The sequence below is a fragment of the Tinamus guttatus genome, unplaced genomic scaffold (assembly GCF_059628265.1).
Source record: "Tinamus guttatus ecotype Peru unplaced genomic scaffold, ASM5962826v1 Tinamus_guttatus_pri_ptg000629l, whole genome shotgun sequence".
Taxonomy (NCBI): domain Eukaryota; kingdom Metazoa; phylum Chordata; class Aves; order Tinamiformes; family Tinamidae; genus Tinamus; species Tinamus guttatus.
The window spans coordinates 865447-884008 of record NW_028289163.1 but is presented as its reverse complement, the minus strand read 5'-3'; the positions used below and the strand labels follow the sequence as shown (position 1 = coordinate 884008).

General features: G+C 47.3%; 7 protein-coding genes across 7 annotated transcripts; 3 read left to right on the top strand and 4 right to left on the bottom strand.

Annotated features, from left to right (window-relative positions):
• Window positions 1-32: 32 nt before the first annotated feature.
• Window positions 33-398, bottom strand: LOC104566808 (scale keratin). Its single transcript, XM_010213613.2, has one exon. The coding sequence runs from the start codon at window positions 396-398 to the stop codon at window positions 33-35; it is 366 nt and encodes a 121-aa protein (XP_010211915.2).
• Window positions 399-1865: 1467 nt separating this feature from the next.
• LOC148592224 (scale keratin-like) lies at window positions 1866-2231 on the top strand. Its single transcript, XM_088535370.1, has one exon. The coding sequence runs from the start codon at window positions 1866-1868 to the stop codon at window positions 2229-2231; it is 366 nt and encodes a 121-aa protein (XP_088391496.1).
• A 2931-nt stretch (window positions 2232-5162) lies between these two features.
• LOC104578949 (scale keratin) lies at window positions 5163-5516 on the top strand. Its single transcript, XM_010226529.2, has one exon. It carries the CDS (start codon window positions 5163-5165, stop codon window positions 5514-5516), a length of 354 nt encoding a protein of 117 aa, XP_010224831.2.
• A 764-nt stretch (window positions 5517-6280) lies between these two features.
• LOC148592223 (uncharacterized) lies at window positions 6281-6934 on the bottom strand. Its single transcript, XM_088535339.1, has one exon. It carries the CDS (start codon window positions 6932-6934, stop codon window positions 6281-6283), a length of 654 nt encoding a protein of 217 aa, XP_088391465.1.
• Window positions 6935-9618: 2684 nt separating this feature from the next.
• LOC104578948 (uncharacterized) lies at window positions 9619-10227 on the top strand. Its single transcript, XM_010226528.2, has one exon. The coding sequence runs from the start codon at window positions 9619-9621 to the stop codon at window positions 10225-10227; it is 609 nt and encodes a 202-aa protein (XP_010224830.2).
• A 1453-nt stretch (window positions 10228-11680) lies between these two features.
• LOC104578947 (feather keratin B-4) lies at window positions 11681-12001 on the bottom strand. The gene has a single exon (XM_010226527.2). It carries the CDS (start codon window positions 11999-12001, stop codon window positions 11681-11683), a length of 321 nt encoding a protein of 106 aa, XP_010224829.2.
• Window positions 12002-16869: 4868 nt separating this feature from the next.
• On the bottom strand, window positions 16870-17917 carry LOC104578946 (feather keratin 1). Its single transcript, XM_010226526.2, has 2 exons — window positions 17798-17917; window positions 16870-17557 (listed from the first exon to the last, which is right to left on the bottom strand). Exons 1-2 carry the CDS (start codon window positions 17900-17902, stop codon window positions 17186-17188), a joined length of 477 nt encoding a protein of 158 aa, XP_010224828.2. The 5' UTR covers window positions 17903-17917; the 3' UTR covers window positions 16870-17185.
• Between the last annotated feature and the right edge of the window lie 645 nt (window positions 17918-18562).

The following is an 18562-nucleotide window of genomic DNA, read 5'->3' as shown; positions in this document are numbered from 1 at the left end:
CAAGGCTGAGGTGATGCCATCCAGGAGTGGATTTAGAAAGGGCCACAGGGTCCCCACAGCTTCTTGCTGTAGCGCGGCACAGGGGAAGGGCCGCAGGCAGGTGCAGCATAGGGTCGGCCAAAGCTGCAGAGGCCCCCCGAGCCCAGGGTGGCCCCGGCGCCGTACAGGCCCCCCAGCCCCAGGGAGCCACCAAAGGCAGGAGCTCCAGAGGAGCCCACCACGGACTGCTGTGGGAAGGAGCTGAGGATGGGGCCGGGGAAGGTGACCACCACGGGGGGCGGCTGGATGAGGGCCGTGGAGTCGGGGCACTGGCGGGCACACAGCTCGTTGCAGCTGTCAGCGATGGGCTGCGGGACGGCCACGCTGGTTTTGGGCACGCTCAGGTCGTAGCAGGACATCTTGCTGGGATGGATGGAGACCTGAAAGAGGACAAAGAGGTAAGAGGAGATGAGAGTGAGTCCCTGTGAGGTGGAGGGAGCCAGGCTAGAGGGGCCCGAGCGTCTGCACACTTACCCACTGTTTGAGGAGGAGGCGTGAGGAGAAGTGTGTGGGAAGCCTGGCCCACGCAGGGCTTTTATAGAGGCCCTGTGAGCACAGAGCCACAGGGCCAGCCCACAGCAGCACCACTGCGTGCAGCTGCTGACATGGCTGCCCAGCTCCGGGCCCCTCCGTGACTCACAGGCCCCGCACGGCCCACGCGTGCCATCCACGCAGCTCCTCAGCACTTTTGGCTTCCTGGCTACAATGAGCACCCGCGTCCCCCTCATTAGAGGAGTACGTGGAAGCAGAGGGTCCTGCTTATTCAGCTGCCCGCTGACCTCGTCACTCCCAGCACGGGCTGGCCCCTGTGTCCCCTGGCAGCAGCTCTGGCTGCTCATCCCAGGCACCACGTGCCACATGGCTCCCTGCATCTTGCAGCACGGAGCCCAGGGCAAAGGGAGAGCTTTGCCTCCCCTCATCCCATAGATGCTGCGCTGCTGTGAGGAGCAGGGGGAGCAGCGCGTTGGCCTGGCAAACACTGCAACTTGCTGAGTAGGGAGCGCATGAGTAGAGGCCTTTGATTTGGGTGTTTCGTAACATGGCGCTTCTGCAGATAACCAGCGCATTGGGTACGTCACGCAGGCGCTGCCCTTTGGAGGCATTCCCAGAGGCTTTCTTCCTGGGCAGCACATGGAAAAGCTCCCTCCAAGCTGCACTGCAGCCCAGCCCTGCCACAGCCCCTCGCTGGAAAGCAGCCCCTCCTGCTTTGGCAACGCTGGTGGCATGAGGCTGCTGCTGGGGACTCTGTGTCATGGTGCGTGTCCTGTGACACACGAGATAATGAAAAGACACCTCGGCTAATTGGGCCCATGAGCTGTGAGGCTGGAGAGCATCCATGTGGGGTGATGGCAGGGGCTGATCCAACAGGCAGCACCTGACAGGGAAGCAGCATCAGCAAAAGGGCCCCTTCCTGATTGGGGAGGAGGCAGGGGCTGAGCACAGGAGGACCACGTGCCCCCAGCACCTCCCAGCTCTTCCTGGAGCTCCTGCATAAAAGCTCATCCCTCAGTGGGAGCTGCCACCAGCTCCTCCTGCCTCACTCTGCTCAGGACAAGGGTAGGTCATGGCTGTGTGTGGTGTGTGTGCCTCCTTCTCCAGGGCCCAGGTGGTGGGGCTGCAGTGGCTGTGCATGAGGAGAGCAGGAGAGCTGGTGCTGGGGAGCAGGCTGGGACCCAGCAGGGTGTGGGCAGTGCTGGTGCCAGGGCTGTGTCAGTGCTTGGAGAAGGGGGCAATGTTGTCCTTCAGCACAGAATGCTCGTGATGCCCTGCTTGCTCCAAGGTTCCTGCCTTGCTTTGCCTTGCAGATCTCCATCCACTACAGCAAGATGTCCTGCTCCGACCTGTACCCTGCGGCCACCGGCATCGCCGTCCCACAGCCCATCGCTGACAGCTGCAACGAGCTGTGTGCCCGCCAGTGCCCCGACTCCACGGCCCTCATCCAGCCGCCCCCCGTGGTGGTCACCTTCCCCGGCCCCATCCTCAGCTCCTTCCCACAGCAGTCCGTGGTGGGCTCCTCTGGAGCTCCTGCCTTTGGTGGCTCCCTGGGGCTGGGGGGCCTGTACGGCGGCGGGGCCACCCTGGGCTCGGGGGGCCTCTGCAGCTTTGGCCGACCCTACGCTGCACCTGCCTGCGGCCCTTCCCCTGTGCCGCGCTACAGCAAGAAGCTCTGGGGACCCTGTGGCCCTTGCTAAGCCCTGTTACCAAGTCCATGCACCCATTTTAGTGGTCAGTCTGGACACATGTTCTTGATTCCATTTGTTATTGTTATTAACATATTCTGTGAAATTGATTTCTCAGTTTAGGATGTTTTCTTTTTTTGAGTCATATTTCATAGATGTTTCCACCAACTTTGCCCTGGTCCTTCTTGCATCTTTGTCATTTTCAGCATTCAGTCTATTTGCTGTTATGTTTCATTGTATTGGGCCAGGACCTGTTGTATGATATTTTTGTAGCTGTGTTTATATACTGATTGGAAAAACTGCCCAAGAAGGATGTCCTCTTATTGTCATGCCTTGCTGTTCATCTTATCTCTTTTTGATGATATTCTTTGTGCTGTTTACTATATTCTACTCTGTTTGCCAATAAATATCATGCATCAATTTTTTGTCTTTTTGCAGTTTTTCTATACAACATTCTGTCATCCACTCATCTGCCTCTAGAGCTTTCCACAAATATAAGGGTTTTCTCCTGCACTTCTACACTCATCATGCCCTGCAATCTTCCACGTGATATGTGCATTTCTTCTTGCTGGGTCTTTTCTAACTCTTCATCATTTTGAATAGGAATTTTCATTCACAGTCAAGGGGAAAGAAATACCTCTCCCCTTCAGTTCTTTTTGAGGACTAAAAACAATGTTTTTTTTTTTTTTTTTTTTTCCATCTTGGAAATGTTTTTTCTCTGTGTTTCTTTTGTCTCTTTTTTTTTTTTCTTTTTTTTGTAACTATTTCATTCTTCTGTACTTACATTGTTTATTGCAAAGATGAGCTAAAAAGAAGTATTTTAGATCCCTAATGTATTTCTTTTGGTTGATACTGTTACTATGGTATCTTGCATTAAAATGGCTTCCTGAGTTATCCCTTTGGATAAACTAGCTTTTAAAAGTAAGAATGTTTGCCAAGATACAAGACAGTGACAAGTGACTAGTCTCTAAACTAGTAAAATGCTACGGTCTTTCATTTAAAATGCAATAATGAAGACAAATTTGACAATGTAATTTTTTTCTCCAGCTCTGGCAACAGAAAGCCTTTGTCTTTGACAAGTTCCTGCCAAGCACATTAGTAACATACTGGGAAATGAGCAGAGGAACCTGCATCACACATAAGTGAAAGCAGCTCAGGGACAGAGCTTGCCTGACCCAGAGGCTGGGAAATAAATCTGGTTAGAGGCCTGATATGACTTCAGTGGCTCTTTCTTTCCTTTGAAGCTATTACTCACCACTGGGATGTGCACAGTGCATTATAATAACAAAAAAATCTACATGTATAAATCATTAGTCAGTATTTCTAAAGTGCTTTGATAACTCTTGTTCCTGAGAAGCCTCAGAAAATCAGTGCTTTCCCATGGGAACCCCCAAAAGTTATGTAATTTGGAGAGCATTTAAATCATGATGTTATTAAATACAAAATAAAATTCTCAAGTGGAAGGGGATGTCTGATGTGGCAAGGGGTTGTTGCCCTGAATCAGACTTGTACTGACTTGCAGGCTTTGTGGGAAAACATGAATTGAGGCGAGGAATTGCCCCCATGCTTGGAGATGTGGATGTCAGTAAATCACTTTTGATGCCTGGTGAGAGGTTTTTTATCCTCCCCTACAGTAAATGCTGGGTACTTTTGCTGGGGAAGTACTCGCTTTGACCAGCTACCCTTTCCGTTTACCTCCCCTGCCACAAATAGATGGTAAGTCATCACAAACAGATGTAGAGGCTTTCTGGACAGTGCAAATTGAATGCAGAGACTTGTCTTCACCTATTGCACAGCAAATGTGATCTCATACTAATTTAGGATTTGATGAAAAACCTTGAATGGAATTTTCTTTTTAGGGGGGGAAAGATGAGAACTGCATTCAGACTGACCCATGAAAGCCAGGATGCAAATCTTGACCTAGTTAAAGGCATAAACTACCATGATTTCTGTATTTTAAAGTGATGCTATTGTGTAACAAGGAAGTATCTAGATCAATCATTTTCATACATTAACACAGCTCCCAAAATAAGCTGGGCTGAACATCAGCTAGTGAATGTTTGCGAAGTTGTTGCTGCTCAAGGAGCCTTGGTAAGTTTTAATGCACACAGCATCCCTGAGCATCCAGCCAAACCAATGACTTTCTGTCCCCTGTGCATTATATGATCTCAGCATGATGATCACTTGAAATGTGAGTTCATTCTGGTTATTCAAGTTAGGGATGTGAATGACACAAATTCCTGGCTATTCCTAGGGTGTTTTACTTGTTTATGGGCTGCAAAGGCAAAATGCATGTCAGCCAAAGAGGATTCTTACAAAATCTAGGCACAGCTGGACTTATGACAACTTAATAAAGGAAGAGCTAATGTGTTAAGTCAGCTTAATGCATGTGGAAACTCCAGTGAGATCACTGCAATGATACCAAAAATTAAACCAACTCATTAAGACCAAAGATTAAAGACATCATGATGGTGTAACATCGACATCACACTGCATGATGAATTTGAATAAAACTATAACCACAGTGAACAAAACAATATCATCACTGAATGCTGTTAAACAGTTTCTGGTAGGCAGTCAAACACTGGAGCCAGACCTCCAGCAAAACATGAGTTTCTCTTCCTGCAGGTGTCCGGAGAAGCTGTATATAAACACAGCCACTGCGATCTTCCAGACACCACGGAGGTTGTCCAGACACCACTGCTGACATATCCATCTGCCTGAGCTCAGTAAGACTTTTTCCACTTCTTTCTTCTTACTCAATTGCAATTTATAACACAGGAAACTTAGAGGATTCTTAAAGATAAATTCAGATTCTTAGCAGTAGTGCATGGTTTCTATAAACCATCGATCAGCACTGTGAACTTGGTCTTGAAAACCCTCTGATTTTCTTTTGGTCTCCTGCCTTGCTTTGCCTTACAGATCTCCATCCACTACAGCAAGATGTCCTGCTCCGACCTGTACCCTGCGGCCACCGGCATCGCCGTCCCGCAGCCCATCGCTGACAGCTGCAACGAGCTGTGTGCCCGCCAGTGCCCTGACTCCACGGCCCTCATCCAGCCGCCCCCCGTGGTGGTCACCTTCCCCGGCCCCATCCTCAGCTCCTTCCCACAGCAGTCCGTGGTGGGCTCCTCTGGAGCTCCTGCCTTTGGTGGCTCCTTGGCTTCAGGGGGATTCCTCACCTCTGGGAGCCTCTACAACTCTGGCACCACCCTCAGCTATGGATCCAGAGCTTCTGAACTTTCTGGGCTTGGTAGTGGATTCTGCATCCCGTCCACTTCTCGCTGGTTCTTCTGAGGAGCCTGCAGACCTTGCTAAAGGCATCTGGAGCATCCCCAGCCTCACCGTGGTGTGCGCAGTTAATTGTTGTCCAAGGTGGAAACATGGCTGTGCTGACAGCTCAGTCTGTGCTGCTTTCCTCTAATTGTCATTAAAATTCTGCTGCATTAAATCAGATTTCTGGATTTTTTTTCCCCCTTATGTTGACTTTGCTAACAGTCTTATGGGAATAGAAGCTCAGCTCCCAGGATCAGGTTTCCATTCCCCTTGGACCTGACACTGGCAGCTCATAAGTTTGTGCAAACCCTTCTGCCATCCTCAGTGCAGGTTTTCCCCTGGCTCCTGTTGTCCTATTGATTTGTGTAAAAACAAATTTAATAGCCCACCTAAAACTGAAATTCTGGACTCCTAAGGCTAAGGACAAATGAAAACCAGAGAGGCTCAACATGCCATGAAGTCAATCTTTAATATGAAGGAGGGCTGGAGCAGGCATTGGTGGAAAGCAAAGACAAGACAAAGCAGAAGCGTGCTGTGATGGCCATAACAGTCCTGTTGAGGACACAGGGGACAGACGGTGACTGGAATGATGGGTGACACCAAGGCCGTGTGGCCAGGGAATGAGGGAGCCAAGGGAAGTCAGGGACAGGCAGTCCCCTCCTGCGCCCATGCTGGGGACGGAAGGGGATGGGTGCTGCAGCCCCCAGACAGCTCCTGCTCCATGTCTCCATGCCGTGGTCCTCGCTTCCAGGCTGGTGCTGGCTCCACACATGGTCCTGGGGGCTCTAGAAAGCCCCACAGCTGCCACGGCAGGAGCTGCCCCAAGTCTGGTTGGAGGGACGGTGATAGCCTGTGCCACAGGAGGAGAAGCTGGAGCCGTATGACCTCCTGCCACTGGCCAAGCCCAGCGAGTCCCCGGAGCCCCAGGAGCCCCCATAGCCTGGGAAGCTCCCATAACCCCAGGAGCCCCCCAAGCCCAAGGAGCCCCCATAGCCTGGGAAGCTCCCACAGCCCCAGGAGCCCCCATAGCCTTGGGAGCCCCCCAAGCCCAGGGAGCCTCCATAGCCTGGGAAGCTCCCATAACCCCAGGAGCCCCTGGAGCCCCCCAAGCCCAGGGAGCTCCCAGAGCTCAGGGAGCCCCCAGAGCTCCACAATCCCCCCAAGCCCAGGGAGCCCCCAAAGCCAAAAGAACTTCCAGAACCCAGGGAACGTCCTGAGCCCCATGAGCTCAAGGGGGTCCCTAGAACAGACGGGCCCGAGGACCCCACAATGCTGTCCTGAGGAAAGGAGCTCAACACAGGGCCCGGCAACGTCACTGCCACCGGTGGTGGGAAGATGACGGCTCTGGAGTCAGGGCACTGCTGCACACAGGGCTCGTTGTAGCTCTCAGCAATGGGCTGAGGGCAGCTCACACCGCAGGTCTCCACGGAGCGGGACATCTTCCTTGCGATCACAGGGAGCCTGCAGCACACTGCAGGGAGCAGGTTTGATGTAAATAAAGGTCAGTTAGGGCAAGATGAACCAAGCTGGGATTAGCAGGGGAATTGGGAGGAATAAAAAACAAACAGCAAATTCAAATAAAGTTCAAATCAAGAGCAACATCTCTGCACCAGTAAATATATCTCAGAGCATGTGTATATTGTGATCCCCTTGGTCAGAAATTTGTTCTGAAATTGCAAATTCAATATTGGAGAAACTAGAAAGTGCCAGACTGGCCTAAATAAGACCAATTTTAAGAGGAAACAATAAATCATCTATATGATAAGCACATTGATAAAATAAACTCTAACAGCAATAGAAAGACATAGTGTCTTGCTAGAGTGAAGCTGCACTTACCTTGTTCACCAGGAGACAAAGGCAAGAGAAGTGGATGGAAGGGCTCTGGGTGTTGGAGGCTTTTATATGTTTCTCTGACCATTGTTTTTGTGTTGCCCTTTGTACCTCTAGCCCTTATTTGCTGCAAAATAAACGTGATATCGGAAGCTCTAATGCTGCCACCTCAGCACCGTACCTCCCAAGCGTTAACATGGGTGTGATGCGACATGTCCTGCAATCATCGCCACTGCGGGGGATTTCAGGGAACTTTGCCAAAGAGCAAAGTGCTTATCCCATTTTAATGGTTGGGAAGTGCTGCCATGGTTCAGAGGCCTTAGGGAGCCACACGCAGGAACTAGGTGAAGGTCACCCAATGTGAACCAGAACTTCAGCTCCCAGAGGACACATAGCCATCCTTGTACTTGATTATGGATCTATAAATGTTGTTATATAGCAGGGTTGACGTGTTATAGGGTCACTTCTGGTGGGACCTCTATGTAGCTAGTAATGGCAAGGAGACAGTAAATCCTGGCAAAGCTTTTAGTTCATGTTTTAGACTTTTAATTTCATCCAGACAAGGAGACCTGTCTGATTTAATGTACTTGTTAAATGATAAAGGAAGAGATAATAAATTGCAAACAAACAAACAAAGTTTTATTAATGCTTCCAATTACTACTAGAAATATTAGTGACAACCCAGCTTCTGGATGCTGAAAAGAAAGATCTTATTCTCCAGAAGCACTGAAAAAAGAGGCAATATATAAAAGAGTATTAAAAGATGTGTATATTTAATGAGATAATTCTGCAGCATCATTCAATTATTTGCAAAACTGTTGTTTGATAATTTAATGATATTGCAAAAGATAGGCTTTAAATTGTCTCTAAATTGTAAGAGAATTGTATTTTTGAAGTGTCATCAGGATTTGCTGATAATAATGAGAGGCACCTGGAAGATAATGACTTAAGCTGCTTCACAAACACTCATTCATTCTTAATGCTTGCAGTTTCTGCTATTATCATATTAAATGGAGATTATGAAACAGTATTGTTTAAAATATGCAGACCAATGTCACTCCTTTTGTTATCCAGATCAGGCTGTGACTTACTACTTCAGCATTTGCAATGATATGAGCTTCATTCATGAGGTTGACTTCTTTGTTTCGTTATGTAGAAATATATTTAGGGAGATTATATGATGGATATTCAATTGCTATTGGGGCAGTTTCCTGGAATTCAGGGACCTAGTCCCAGCAATCATAAACTTGAGCCTGGCTCTTGTTTGGAAATTAGGTTTTCTTTGGTTACTCCCAGGAAATTGAGTTGAGTTTGCATAGCAAAAGTTCACTGATGGTTTGTTATGATACCTCTGGTTTATTTTTTACACAGTGAGGACAGTAGCACTATAACAGTCAAGTTTTATTTCCTTAAAAGCTAAGGTATAATTAAATAGCAGGCGGCCCTGATGGTCACGCTGTTCTGCTGATAGCCCACACCTGCCTGAAAGATCCCCTCCGTCACCAGGCTGAGGACCATGAGTTACTATTGATAATAGTATCACACCTGTGTTTAAAGCTGGGGAGTGGCAGTGCAAAGTAAGTGAGATTAAATCTCTCAAGATTGAGGTTGTTTGGGTACTATGGAGCACCTGAGGCACTAGGGGTGGTTCAGCAATCTGAGAATCATATAAAAGCTTCCTTCAGAGCCTTTCTATCTACATTTCCAGACTTATTCCTTGTGGTCAGTGAGGTAAGGCTGCTTTGACTCAATTGATGTCTTTTTCCTAGGCTTCTTGGTGTTGTTTTTGTTACATTATATGTTAATAAGGATAGAATGTGTCTCTTGGATTTGGAAGATGTTCTAGAGCAGAAGAAAAAGAAGCCTCTTTGTAGCATTTATCTTACCTTTTCTTGAAGCTGAGTCTGACTGGAGGAGCTGTAGAAATAACTTGCTGTATTTTACAGCAAGTAAAGGTAGAAGGGTCAAAACACTGGAAAACATCACTTGGTTTAAGTTAGTCTTAAACGAGACTCATTGTGCTCTGAACTGCAGCAGTGATGCAGGGGGAATACCTTGCTTTGTGTAATAGGTCTTATGTATAGAAACAAGCACCTTATTTGCTCTTACAGTAAATGGAGTTGAGGGAATCTTGTATGTGCCTGGACATAGGTATCTAATTCAGTGTGATAGTTCCTGGAGTGCCAGAACTTTTTCTCTCACCTGAACTTACTTTAGAGTAAGAAGGGAGGTCAGGGGGAAATGAAACCTGCTCCCTGCAGTGTGTTGCAGGCTCCCTGTGATCGCAAGGAAGATGTCCCGCTCCGTGGAGACCTGCGGTGTGAGCTGCCCTCAGCCCATTGCTGAGAGCTACAACGAGCCCTGTGTGCAGCAGTGCCCTGACTCCAGAGCCATCATCTTCCCACCACCGGTGGCAGTGACGTTGCCGGGCCCTGTGTTGAGCTCCTTTCCTCAGGACAGCATTGTGGGGTCCTCGGGCCCGTCTGTTCTAGGGACCCCCTTGAGCTCGTGGGGCTCAGGGCGTTCCCTGGGTTATGGAAGTTCTTTTGGCTCTGGGGGCTCCCTGGGCTTGGGGGGATTGTGGAGCTCTGGGGGCTCCCTGAGCTCTGGGAGCTCCCTGGGCTTGGGGGACTCCAGGGGCACCTGGGGTTATGGGAGCTTCCCTGGCTATGGAGGCTCCCTGGGCTTGGGGGGCTCCCAAGGCTATGGGGGCTCCCTGGGCTTGGGGGGCTCCTGGGGCTGTGGGAGCTTCCCAGGCTATGGGGGCTCTGGGGACTCGCTGGGCTTGGCCAGTGGCAGGAGGTCATACAGCTCTGCCTTCTCCTCCTGTGGCACAGGCTATTACTGTCCCTACAACCAAAGTTGGGGCAGCTCCCACCGTGGCAGCTGTGCGGCTTTCTAGAGCCCCCAGGACCATGTGTGGAGCCAGCACCAGCCTGGAAGCGAGGACCACGGCATGGAGACATGGAGCAGGAGCTGTCTGGGGGCTGCAGCACCCATCCCCTCCCGTCCCCAGCATGGGTGCAGGAGGGGACTGCCTGTCCCTGACTTCCCTTGGCTCCCTCATTCCCTGGCCACACGGCCTTGGTGTCACCCACCATTCCAGTCACCGTCTGTCCCCTATGTCCTCAAAAAGACTGTTATGGCCATCACAGCACGCTTCTGCTTTGTCTTGTCTTTGCTTTCCACCAATGCCTGCTCCAGCCCTCCTTCAATTAAAGATTGACTTCATGGCATGTTGAGCCTCTCTGGTTTTCATTTGTCCTCGGCCTCCTCTTAGAGCAAAGCTCCATGTTAGGCCATGTTAACGTGTTGGGCAATGAGCCCTGTTCAATCTCTTTTTTCCCCAAATGTGTAACGACAGTTTAATTGGGATCCTTAAGGCATCAATAACATTGTGGGAAAGTATGTTTGTTGAGCAATTTAAAAATCATTATCCTCCCTGTGTGTCAGCTGCTCTAGGTAATTGTTATTGCTCTGAGGATTTCTGGTGACACCTCAAAGGCCTCAAAATCACCTGGTAATTTAGCAGCCAATTACCGTGTAATTGGAACATTCACAGGGTGATAAGCAAGGGAAGGAAGGTTCTTGCATGCTCTTTTTTCCTCTGCTTTGTTAATCTTAAATGGTATTTTTCTTATTTGCTTCTTTGTTTTTTCTATTTACCCATCTTTGTTAGCAAATGCTCCTTCCAGTCAAAGTGGCCGAGCAAAACAAAATTTGAGATTTCTTGGAGGTTTTTGTTTGTTCTTAGTATATAACCAGGGTATTTTTGAAACCTCTCTTCCCCACTCAGTCAGGAATGATTGTTTTGTGCTGTACTGGGGATATAGCTAGGGGAAAATACAGCTTAAGGAAGGAGGAGATGTGGTATTGCTTGCTGCTACTGCACAGTTGGAATTACCTCCTGCTGTAGTGTAATTTCAACAGGGATCTGCCTGGCACTGAACTTGCACTGCAGCAAATCTTCCCCTGAGGAAAGGGAGGGAGAGGAAAAGCACCAGAAGCCTCCTGCTATGATGCATTGTGATTTTAATGAGAGTGCAAAGTAGAATAAAAAAAAAATGTACAGCACAGGAAGCAATAAGATTCAAGGTTAATGAAACTGATCCTCTATTTCAAGATGATAGCTTACAGCAAGTCAAATTTCTTACTACATCAATCAAGAGAAAGGTGTTAAACCAGAAATACTAAAATTAAGACATATATAGGCCTAATCTTAAAAATTATGCCAAGCTCCTGCAGCTCCTTGAGCTTAGGAAAAAGCCGAGGGTGGTCAGCAAGCCTGGGCTGTGACCTCAGTCCTGCATCCGTGCTGTGCTTCCAAGCTTCTGCTCATGGCTTCGCGGGTGGCTCTAGCAGGGCCCGCAGCTCCCGCGGCGATTGTAGCGGCGGAACGGCCGCCCGTGGAGGCCGCCGAGCCCTGAGGAGCTGCCGGAGGAGATGGGGACCCCCCCAGCGCTGAGGGCATCCCCCACAGCAGCGGATGCTGAGGATCCCACGGCCGTGTTCTGCGGGAAGGAGCTGAGGATGGGGCCGGGCAGGGTCACCACCACTGGAGAGGGCTGGATGACGTAGGTCGAGTCCTGGCACTGCCGCACGCAGGGCTCGTTGCAGCTGTTGGCCAGCGGCGTTGGGCCACATTGGGTGGGAGGACACACATCATAGCAGGACATGTCTGTGGGCTGGAGGTAAATCTGAAAGGCAGGGGGGTAAATGCACAAAAAAAGTTGCAGTTATGTCATATCACTGTGCGGTGGGGAATAGGAGAAACTGAGTGCTGATTGCAGAGTGAGGGAAAACCCTGAGTGCGTAGAAATAAGGAGCATAACTTGAAGCTGTTGTCCTCCCTGTTGCTGGTCTCTGGAGCACCAAAAATTCTGCCCAGCTCTTACACGATCTCCCCATATTCTTCAGCCTCATTTCCTCTTCTATCAGTCTTGCGCAGAAAGCTGCTTTCTGCCCGTCTCTGAAGCCAACCTTTTCTGAAGTTATTTGATTAGCAAATAGCTTCCATCCTCTCTATACAAACCGAGTGACCCATCTAAAAACTGTTTAAGTAGTCTTGCAGTCAATGCTCGCTACCCTTCAAAGACCGGCTGCTTTATGCAAAGATCTTGCAAGTCTTTCTATACCCCAATAAAGAGCATAAGGTATTGCTATAACAAAGAACTATTGCTATAGCAAAAAAAAAATCATGTAAAAATAAAGTATAGAGAATGCAACAAGTCAGGACATAGAAAGACAGCGAGTAGATCAGACTTACCCCGTCCACCAAGGAGGAGAAAGCAGAAGTGGATAGGAGCTTCTTGCACCACGCTGGCTTTTATACTGTGCCCTAGAGTGCCTGAGGACCTGAGACGTACTTTGTGCAGGAGCTGTTTACTTTTTAAAGGTTCTTGCATGTAAATTATCCCCAGCTGTTGAGCTGCTTTTTCCTCACTGTTTGTGTTTATTACCACATTTAAATTTCCTTGCTGTAATATGTGCCTTCCACCACAGAAGTTTCTTTTATCTTAAAATCTTATGAGCCCGGTTAATTCCTGGTCAGCTGAGTTGCTAAAGAAATTGCTTTGAATCCTAAGGAAAGTGCAGTGTGTGTCATTCAACAAAGATGAATATATATATTGAGAAGTATATGATTTAAATACTCCCCTGTGACTTCCCGCTCCCCCTTTGAAGAGTGCAAGTGGTTGAGAAGCAGAGCTCTGAAAAGGCTAGAAGTTGGTATTTTTGATCGATACATCAAAATTCTTTCGAATAGCCAGACTGTTGTAGAAATACAAAAAGTCAGGTTGACTCCAGCAGCGCTTCCAGAGTCAATCACACCGATTTGCTCTCCAAGGTCCCTTCTGGGAAGCCAGTTACCAAAGGGAGTCAATCGTTTTACTTCCTTGACTTGGGAGACAGGACCAAAGAGCATCAGGGGCCCAACCTAATGGTTTAATAGTCAACGTCCAGGAAGGACTTTGAGATACAGGCCTTCAATTTAGAGACTGTGTTTTTTCAGGTCCTTAATCTAAGGACTATGCAGCCTTAGCTTTATCCCTTCATCTAACTCCAGGAAAATAATTAAGGTCAGATTGAGGCTGCAGGTAGATTTTAGACAACTCAGAGACATCAGCACATCAAGTTCTGCCCAAGCTTGCCTAAGACATCATTAAATTGCCAGATAATTTTACATCTGCTCTTTTGCCATTCTGCTGCCCTACTGTGTCTTACATTATTATACAAAATTTTACTCCAAATTAATGGTAGCTACCTATAGAAGTGCCAAGTATGCATAATGTTCATCAACTTTTTTTTCTCTTGAAAGCAGATAATTTTATCTTCATTTTGCATGGTCATAAAGAGCATTGCAATGTGCAACATTTCAATTTCTTTTTCAAAGACAATTTCTAGATTAAAAAGTAGCTGAATGCAATGCATAAGCAGACTTTAGGGCAGGGATTAGTATTCCAGTCTCTCTTCTGCTAATGTTTTAATGAGTTTTCTAGAGACATGTAAATTGTCTTTAAATTGTGAGTATATTCATGAAGATCTCCTGGGAAATAAATGTTGATTGTACACTTTTGAAGAACAAAGACCTTCAGAGTTCACAGCACATTTTCTTTAGTGGCTCAGACATGCAAATTTTGCATTATCAAAAAAAAAAAAAAGAAGTATGTGACAATACTTGAATATCATCTGGATAATAATACACTTCCAAAATCTGTGAGCAGGATGACTAATTGCATTGCAGAAGCTACATTGCATTATATGGCTTCAGAAACTGACTTTTTCTTCTTCTTCTTCTTTATTTATTTATTTTATTTTTATTTTTCCCCCCTTTAAAACATAGGTATTTGTGCCCACAAAATCAAATGTTTAAAAATCATGTTCTGGCTATCAGCTACTGCCTGCTGTTATATACGTGATGATAACACAGATACTGCCACAATCAGCAACATTATGGGTGAAGCCCTCAGCCCTTCAGGTTTACCAGTCATTTCTCAGTGCTTTTATCCACACAAAACCTCTCCCTAGTAGCAAAATGCAAAAATATATCCCTCTGTAGCAATGTACTGACCACAGCAGAAGTACATACTTTTAAAATGAACTCATCAAACGATAGGATTAGATAGATAAAAGATTCACAAGTCCTCTCCTGAAGGTGACCAAGCCTCATATTAGCCTGCTTGATCTCCTCACCCAGGAGCTGAAAGCTTTAGGACTTTGCTCTTTGGCATGTTAAAAAGAAGAGCAAACCTAAATTTTGCATTTATCAGGGAAGAAACTGCACACTCACGACTTAAATTAAAAGCTCCCACTGTGTCAGTCGGGGGTAATCTCAAAGGCCAGAGAGGCAAAAATCTTGAAGAGCCAACAAAATTCCTAACCAAATCGTGTTTTGTCTCATCCACAGCTTGGGAAGGTGGAGTCGGCGTAATGGAGCCAGGCATATTTGAAGCATGCAAACCATAAGGATGAAAGCGACCCTGCGGCTTGCGGTTCTCGTATAATGCCAGGAGGAGTCCAGGTAATAAACACAAACAGTAAACAAAAGAAAAATTCACTAGTGGGAGCGTTGCCATTAGCAAAAAGGAATTAATTCAGGAACTAGCATGTTGATGTGCAAGCATGTCCCAGATCCTTCAGACAGCCTGAGAATGCCAAAAAGCTTGGACTCTTTGGAGCGTCCCTCCCTCTTCTCTTATTCCTGTACACACAGCACAGTCTGACTTCAAGCAAAATTTCCTCTCAAAACACATCGTGTTGGTGGTGGTGACACCAAAACCTCAGTGTCTAGCACAGCCAATGGATGTTCTCTTGCTTCCTTGCATGGAATTTGGCTCCTTCCAGGCAATCAGCAGCAGGTATCAGCCATGAGTGGAGAAACTTAGGAAAATACTGGCCACTCTTTTGCTTGGAGCAGGTGTTTGCTGCTCCTCATTGTTCCTTATAATGCAGAAACCTGTTTTATTCTGCATTATTCCATGTTATCGCCAGCAGGCTGCCGAAGAGCCTGTGTTTTTGCAGGCCTGCACTCGGTGGGACTCTCCAGAGAGTAAAGGAAGGGCAAGGATTGCAATGTTGTAACTCTGATACTTTTTAGCAACAAATTAGCGAAGTTTTGCTGCAAAGCGAAACAGAGAAACTTTTCACTAAGGGGATAAGAAACTTTTCACTAGCCCCTGCCCCCATCCCCGTCTCACCTCTCATCCCTCTCAGAGACCTTAGTCCCCGCACCAAGGGCTGTGTGAGCTTCCAGCCCCTCCAAAACTGCGAAATTTTGACTCAGCGCTACTAGATTTGATATCTATAGGTCGGTATATAGGCTGGCATCCATAGGAGACAGCTGCTTTCCTAGAGCTGCAAAGGAAGGATGAGTTCTCTGCAGTCGAGACGGCCAAACATTTAATTCTGGCTAGCCTTCTGCTGCATTATAATATCAAATTGTGAGGTTTCCAGTCTGTTCTGTTGTTTATTAATAAATCTGTCTCCTTGAAAATATGAATTATTTTGTGGAACCAATGTGCTGCCTTTAATTTAGCCTTGCTAATGACCGTAGTCAATATAACTGTGTCAACATCTTTTCTCAGGCTTAATTACAGTTCAACATCAGTCTGTACAGACACCAGCTCCAAGCAAGGAGCATCACAGATAGGCTGGGAGCTGCATGGGCAGATGGGACACGGAGTCATCCCCTGTTTCAACCTTTTTCCCTACAGGGCCCAAGGCTTCCAGTCTATGGAAAAACAACATTTAATCCAACACAAACAACAAAACTAGAAGAAAGCAAGAGCCCCAAACGTTCAGATTTCTTAGGCACAGCAGATAGGAGACAGTTTATAAGGAAACTGTGGGAAAGGGTCAGAACTTTAAGTCTTTTAATACCTTTCTCTCAGATCTGCTTTCTAGTTCAGCAAATGTCAGTGGCTGAGTTGGTGGCAATAACACCATTCAGTCTTCTCTTCCTCCTCTCTTCATCCCCTTTTGTACCGTATTATACAGCAAACTGAGGTCAAACCTAGATGTAACACTTCAGAAAGTGGTTCATCCCCATAATTGCTAGTGTTCCTCATGCCCATCTAGATTTTCCTGACATATCTCCTGCCCCATCTACTTCATAGTCTTTTCCATGAGTCTACAGAGGGATTAGGAGTTCCTCCCTACAAGCTTTTCCCTCAAATTAGCCTATTCTGCTTCAAAGAGACAGCTTGTTCCCTTTCTCAAATGAGTTTATTCCACCGTTCTTGTTCCTTATCAAAGCCATCTCTGTCAACACAGACCAGAGATGTGTCTACTCTCCTTTGGCAATTGTCTTGAACATCTTTATACTGTATTTTGGACACTGAAGACTTGCAGCAAGACCTGCTCCAAGGCAGGCAAGCTGGAAGAGGGGCTGGGAGTAGAAAACAATACAAAGAGACTCAGAGTATGATGCAGCACAAATTTAATGAGACTGAGAAACGGAAGGAATAGAGCATATATTGCCTGGGTGCAGTAAGGGCAGTATCCAACCATCCCTTCCACAATGACACTCAACAAAATGTAATCTTCCTTTTCTTTGTCTAAGTGGACTGTATCAGGTCAGCTGTGCAGAACAACTGCCAAGATTTCCATGTTTTGCCAAGTCATTGTAAAATACAACAAAGTATAAGCAAACGAAACGTGATCAGAAATATAAGGTAAAGTGTTACAGAAGACAAGCAGAGGCCTGATTTTAAGCAATGCCAAGCTCCCACAGTTCCATTAAGTGCCAGTGGAGATGTGGGCTCCAACAGCATGTCCAAAAACCATGGCCATGAGCTCCGTCCTGTTTCTTGGGTCCTGCTTCAGTATTTCTGGTCCTTCCTTCTCACATCGTCTTCAGAACTTCAGCATGGCCCATAGAGGCCACTGCGGTAGGTGTTGTAGCGACGGTAGGGCCGGCTGTACCCACTGCCTAAACCTGAATAGCCCAAGCTCCCCAATCCTGAGGAGCTACCAGAGGAGATGGGGACCCCCCCAGTACTGAGAGCGCTCCCAACGGCTGCGGATGCTGAGGATCCCACAGTGGTGTTCTGTGGGAAGGAGCTGAGGATGGGGCCGGGCAGGGTGACCACCACGGGAGAGGGCTGGATGACCACGGTTGAGTCCTGGCACTGCCGCACGCAGGGCTCGTTGCAGCTGTTGGCCAGCGGCGTTGGGCCGCAGGGGGCGGGAGGACACACATCATAGCAGGACATCTCTCTGGGATGGAGGTAAATCTGAAACACAGAAAAAGAAGCAAATGCAATATGGGAATTGTATTTAAGCTCTATTTATACAGCTGAAATACTATGATATGGGGACTATGTAGCAAACAAACAAGAGATTACGTGGGAAGCAGGATATTTTAGCTCCAGATTCAGAGCAAGTAGTTTGAAAACAGGGTTGAATTTGCATTTTCATCCAGTCTGGTGACTGTTAGGGGACGTAGAGCTGGTGAATTGCAGGCGGTAACTTACCCTGAGGCCTCCGTGGTTAGGGAACTCACGCAGGAACTGGGGAATGTGCTGGTGCTGAAAACCTCTTCTCTCACTTTGCAGAGGGTGCCCTAACCACATGGCCATAACGCTACTCTGGGAAAGGGCACTTTCAGCACTGCCCTTGCGGTTGTGGTGGAGCGCAGGAAAATTATTAGAGCTCTGTCTCCTAGAGAAATGAAGGTGGACTCTGCAGCCTTCGGATGATAGTGCTCAGCTGGAATGGGTAAGACCTGGCTTATTATTCCTGAAGCAAGCTCACCTGTTCACTCAACAGCGCACGATGACAAACATCCCACCTAGCATTGACACAGCCTTTCCCACTCCCTTCCTATCAGGTCCTCTCACACAAGTTCTATCTCAGTCTGATCTCCCAAGGGAAATGAAAAATAAAAGTTGAGGCATTCAAAGTATCTTTAATAAGAAATGGAAGAGCAGGTATCTGAGCTCAGGGACACTTCTGTTTCCTGTGGCTTGTTATTAATACTGGCATTTTCAGCAGGTCTCAGAAGCTGCAGTGGAAATCGGTCCAGAATTGTTTGTACTAAAGGTCTCTCCTTGCCTGAATATGAACCATGAACTAAGTCTCCAAGACATGTATGGAGTGAGAATTGCTTTCAAATTTGGACTTCTAGTGACCTACGATGGCAAAGAATTAAGAGCCAGTATTGGTCAGCATATGAGGACACTTGTTCTGGTGAACTTCTAGCTTAGATGGTTTTTCCACATTCTGGATGGACCCAAGAC

Excerpts from the sequence above, each read along its gene's own strand:
- LOC104566808 (XM_010213613.2), bottom strand. The coding sequence starts at position 398 with ATGTCCTGCTACGACCTGAGCGTGCCCAAAACCAGCGTGGCCGTCCCG.
- LOC148592224 (XM_088535370.1), top strand. The coding sequence starts at position 1,866 with ATGTCCTGCTCCGACCTGTACCCTGCGGCCACCGGCATCGCCGTCCCA.
- LOC104578949 (XM_010226529.2), top strand. The coding sequence starts at position 5,163 with ATGTCCTGCTCCGACCTGTACCCTGCGGCCACCGGCATCGCCGTCCCG.
- LOC148592223 (XM_088535339.1), bottom strand. The coding sequence starts at position 6,934 with ATGTCCCGCTCCGTGGAGACCTGCGGTGTGAGCTGCCCTCAGCCCATT.
- LOC104578948 (XM_010226528.2), top strand. The coding sequence starts at position 9,619 with ATGTCCCGCTCCGTGGAGACCTGCGGTGTGAGCTGCCCTCAGCCCATT.
- LOC104578947 (XM_010226527.2), bottom strand. The coding sequence starts at position 12,001 with ATGTCCTGCTATGATGTGTGTCCTCCCACCCAATGTGGCCCAACGCCG.
- LOC104578946 (XM_010226526.2), bottom strand. The coding sequence starts at position 17,902 with ATGGCCATGTGGTTAGGGCACCCTCTGCAAAGTGAGAGAAGAGGTTTT. Across the intron at positions 17,558-17,797 it reads CTAACCACGGAGGCCTCAGG|ATTTACCTCCATCCCAGAGA; the intron begins GTAAGTTACCGC and ends TCTGTGTTTCAG.